A 4,551-nucleotide genomic window follows, 5' to 3' on the forward strand; every position below is an offset into this window, starting at 1 on the left:
AAAATTACAATTAAAATTACAATTAAAATTGCAATTAAAATTAAAATCAAAATCAGAATGAAAATTACAGTTACAACTAATATTAAAATTAAACTTAAAATAGCTTATTAGTAACGTTTATGCGGTCGGACGCCCTCTTCAACCATAATTGTATTGACGTTTCTGAATCTCTCTTACTGCCGTGGATATTGGCCCTTTCTGCAGCACCTTGAATAAGAATTTCTTTTTTTAGTGATTTGCATACGAATCATCGTTATTATGGTAACACCAAAGTAAGGGTAATAATTACACATTACGAGCTCCGCGATCTTGGAGCAGTGGAAGGGCTTCTTCCCTTTCCTCCCCATCCAACTGTACTGCAGAGCAACTTCATTGGTTAGGAGGGTCGTCAGTACTCTCTTCACGAAGGAATACAAATTGTCTCCTCCTATTTTAGACATTTCCGTAACCTAAAATAAAATTTTATTAATAGGACAGTCTGTTAACTAAATGAAAATGAAAGATCAATTACTTTTAGTTTATTTATTACATCTGTAAATTGTACTTACTCCATAATCAAATTCCTTCGGATTGCTTAGAACTTCTTGAAGCAACGTTACCTCTTCTAACGATTTTAGCGGGAATTTTAAATTCGGGAATTTGTTGAGAAACGACACGCTGCGTGATCCTCCTGCGTTATTGATGTGTGTTGTCTCCTTCAGTGCTCGCACCTCTGCTAATACTTCTGTGAGCAGAACTCTCGTTAAATGGTTCCCCTTGCAGCAGTTATTTTCCGTTTGCTCTCCTATTAATTGTTTGTTAGATATTATATTTTTTAAAGTGAACTTATTTATCTCTAAAATATTTTTCTTAACTTACCAATACTACACTGCTTATCGTAATGTATCTCATCCTCTTGCACCTCTCCCTGCGATTCCTCGCCAACAGAGTGCGAACAAGTGGCTGAAAAGAAAATATATTTTGATTAAAAAGATATACTAATTACAGAACCAGAATGATTTATAACTATGAATGTAATATATAATGTTTTATCGTGTGCTTCCTTTTGAATTTACATACCTATGTTCCTCTGTTTTTTCAAATCTGGAGCAGGGTAGAAAACTGCTGCCTCGTCAGAGGAGGTACTGTCTTCTAATGTAAACGCTGGCCTCTTTCTTCTCTCCAATGGTGACTCTGCCTCCGATTGCAGATCGCTCGTCTCCTCTGCGGCCTTTGCCTTGTTTCTGGCCTTCATGTAGTCATCTAGAAGCATTAAACGAGAACGTTACAAGCGTTATTATTTCAATTGTACATTTAGAGTGTATAATAATTGTAACTTACCGAAAGTGCTGTTTCTAAAAATCTTGACCTTGTACTTGGTCCATAAATTGTTACTGGCCTCCATTTTTTTATTGCGGTCATCAAACGACCCCGTTGCAGTGGTGGCCAGTAACAATTTTCGCCCTCTAACCACTTTGTTGGCACTGCCTCCACGCTGCCATCTTCGATGAACTGAACCACCGTCCATGTTGCAGTTTCCATTGTTTACTTGCCTAGAATTGAAAAATACAGTCAAAATTTCTGTGGCATGGTTTATAAGAAAACATACTAATTTAAACATGTCGTACTTGGAGGCTTGTTATTGTAAGCCGAGATCCTGTTTAAGCGTCCGGTGCGATACGGGACTGTGTCAGGGCACTTAGGACATAGGCCAGATGGCGGGCCATAAAAATGGGAAAATTCCCATCGCCGGCGAGAATTGTGCCTGCAGCAGAGAGGATAGGAGAGTGCTCACGCCCGGGGTTTCGGCGTTCCCACTTTCGTGACATCGCCGCTTTAGCATGGCACAGAACCGTGTCGTCTTTCCTGGAACAGAACCGTGTCGTCTTTTAGCATGACACAGAACCGTGTCGCCTTTCCTGGAACATAACCGTGTCGTCTTTTAGCATAAAACCGGACGCACATTATTTTTTTAACCAGGATTAGAACGTACAGCTTAATTGTTGTATATGAAATATGTAACTAACATGTAAATCTTGGGTACAAAATCTCTAATTAATATAAATTAAGAATAATATTAATTGTAATGATACGTATTTTATATTTCTTTCCAATTTTGTAGTTGCAAACTCTAGTTGTAAAAAATGGAAAACCCGGAAAAAATCGAACAAATACAGATTTCATATCGAAGTTTAAAAGCGACCACCCTGAAAATTAATTTAATAATGAGCTATTGTCATCAACACTATCTTAAATTTTTTCATATATTTAGCTACTGTTATTATTAATTAAAAAAAATTTTCTTTCATGAATAAATATTTTTTCCATCTCAGCACCATAAGATTTTTACTAGATTACTTTAAAAACATATTAGAACTATTTTTAAATAATTTTAGTCGAAAACATTCTAGTTTACTCTTTATTTCACCGTTCTACTAATTTTTTATGGGCTGCATTGCAGCTCTGTTTAACACTCATTTACAACTCGATACCATAGTACCATCCATATTCAAGGAAGAACAATTTTTTGCGACGATCATTGAAAAAACAAAATAGTTTCCACAATTGCAGTACTTTAGTGCGTTTGTGATTTAGCGCCCAGAACACCTACCTGTGTTCTGTGTCCCATCTGGAGTTTTATGGTACGCTAACAATCGCTATTGAGTCGCAAGCCAGACCGTACAAGCGAATGCATCCACAACTTCCAGAGACCTGCCTCCAAACCTAATTAAAGGAAGGCTAAACATGCAGTGTGCACGAAACTCCTCAAAAGAGGTGGATTCCAGTCGCTCGTGTCATAAACCGCATTCGATACTTCATCGACAGGGTGATCTTACATATTGCCGTAACAGTTCCTGAACACATTATCATTCATCTGAAACTGCTTTGTACGGTATTACACACGCCACATAATTTTTATTTTCTAATTTTGTCAAAGTAGTATATATAACAGAATCATACAAGTGTCTACAATTACTTGAATTCCAAAATACAGAGCGTTTCTTCCTCTGCGACTGTGAAAAATGACTTTAAAAGAATGTTTAGATAACAGGTGGGCTGTCCTTCCAAAAGGCACCTGTGGCCGATCGAGATGAAACTTGGTGAGTATGTAAAACTCAACATTCTGAATAACTTTTTCCTATACATGTAACCGCGGCTCAGCCATAGTTTCGGAGATATTCGCGGAAAACTGCAGCTACTACTACATTGAATTTTGCCTATACGTGTACGTCCGAGACGTGCGTATTGTGTTTCCCCGGTGCTTTTCGGAAGTACAGCCGGAGGTATAATTCAAGTTTGTTGGGGTTAGGCCGTTCAGGGGACGGAATCGACACAATGATCTGTTTATGTTTTTTCCGCTAGAAATGTGATACGCACGCCTCGGACGTGCACGTATAGGAATATCTCCGAAACTATGACCGAGCCGCGGTTACATGTATAGGAAAAAGTTGTTCAGAATGTTGAGTTTTACATACCCACCAAGTTTCATCTCGATCGGCCATCGGTGCCTTTCGGAATAATATCCAAAAATTGTTTAATACAAAGCGGGATATAATCCGGTGTAAGTTAAGAAGTAATATCATTGATCTTCTAATAAGTAATATTATCACTGAATAAGTTAAGAAATAATATCATTGATGGAAAAGCAAAAAATTATTTATTACATAGGAATGCAGATATCGATAGAAATTCAGATACAGTAAATCTGTTCCAGTGTTCAAATCCTGACGACTAACGCATTTTTTAAAAATTTTATTATGTTTTATCATTGTATATTTATGTAGGATCGATTTTATCGAGGGTGACGGAAATGAAGAGACGGTTAGGTTATGACAACTAACGATTTAATAAAAAAAAATACGAAATACAACAAACGACGTGACAACGTGCTGCATTCGACCGTTACAACGTATATCCTCAAAACAATCGCCACGCCACGCCGCGCCGCGCCTCCGCGATCGCTCATTCCCGCGTGAAACAAAACATCACGCCACCTTTCTCCCGCATTCGTTAAATTGCGAGCGGAACCACCGTGACGCCATCTTTCCCTTGATCTGGGAAATCACATTCGCGCCCGACCGTAGTCGCAGACTCCCGACTAACCTATCCCTCATTCGGCCATTCCTGCTTCATCCTCTTCGTTCCCCGAAGAGGTCCTTCCATACGGCTTCATGAAATCTGCTGACGTAGAAGTGAGACGAGGACCTTCTCCGTCTCCCATGCGAACAACTTCGTACCTGTCATTCCGCTTCGTTTTCGTTACTTTATAGGGCCCCAAGAATTTCGCCTTTATTTTAAGACCGGGCCCAAACTGTGTCCTTTTAATGGCAACCAAATCGCCCTCTCTGTACATTGTCGCTGCCTTGCTGTTTTTTCTGTGACTCCTTCGATTCTCCTCTTGTATTTTAGTTATATTTTCCTTCGCCATCTCCCGTAACTTGTCCCGCTCTTCATTGTATAGCTCTGTTGCTTCCTGTTGAATCAGCTCAAGAATTTTGAAGTCTTCCTGCTGTTTCATTTTTACTCCAAACATTACTTCGAACGGGGACATCCCTACGCTACGTTGGTAAG

The 4,551-nt window shown here is 39.0% G+C and overlaps 1 protein-coding gene across 1 annotated transcript; it reads right to left on the reverse strand.

Moving 5' to 3' along the window:
* Positions 1 to 756: 756 nt before the first annotated feature.
* Positions 757 to 1,535, reverse strand: LOC143364166 (uncharacterized). Its single transcript, XM_076804656.1, has 3 exons — positions 1,321 to 1,535; positions 1,060 to 1,242; positions 757 to 942 (listed from the first exon to the last, which is right to left on the reverse strand). The coding sequence occupies exons 1-3, from the start codon at positions 1,505 to 1,507 to the stop codon at positions 836 to 838; spliced, it is 477 nt and encodes a 158-aa protein (XP_076660771.1). The 5' UTR covers positions 1,508 to 1,535; the 3' UTR covers positions 757 to 835.
* Positions 1,536 to 4,551: the final 3,016 nt, after the last annotated feature.

This window comes from Halictus rubicundus, unplaced genomic scaffold (assembly GCF_050948215.1).
Source record: "Halictus rubicundus isolate RS-2024b unplaced genomic scaffold, iyHalRubi1_principal scaffold0320, whole genome shotgun sequence".
NCBI classification, from domain to species: domain Eukaryota; kingdom Metazoa; phylum Arthropoda; class Insecta; order Hymenoptera; family Halictidae; genus Halictus; species Halictus rubicundus.

Excerpts from the sequence above, each read along its gene's own strand:
- LOC143364166 (XM_076804656.1), bottom strand. The coding sequence starts at position 1,507 with ATGGACGGTGGTTCAGTTCATCGAAGATGGCAGCGTGGAGGCAGTGCC. Across the intron at positions 1,243-1,320 it reads TTTTAGAAACAGCACTTTCG|ATGACTACATGAAGGCCAGA; the intron begins GTAAGTTACAAT and ends TAATGCTTCTAG. Across the intron at positions 943-1,059 it reads GAAAAAACAGAGGAACATAG|CCACTTGTTCGCACTCTGTT; the intron begins GTATGTAAATTC and ends TTTTCTTTTCAG.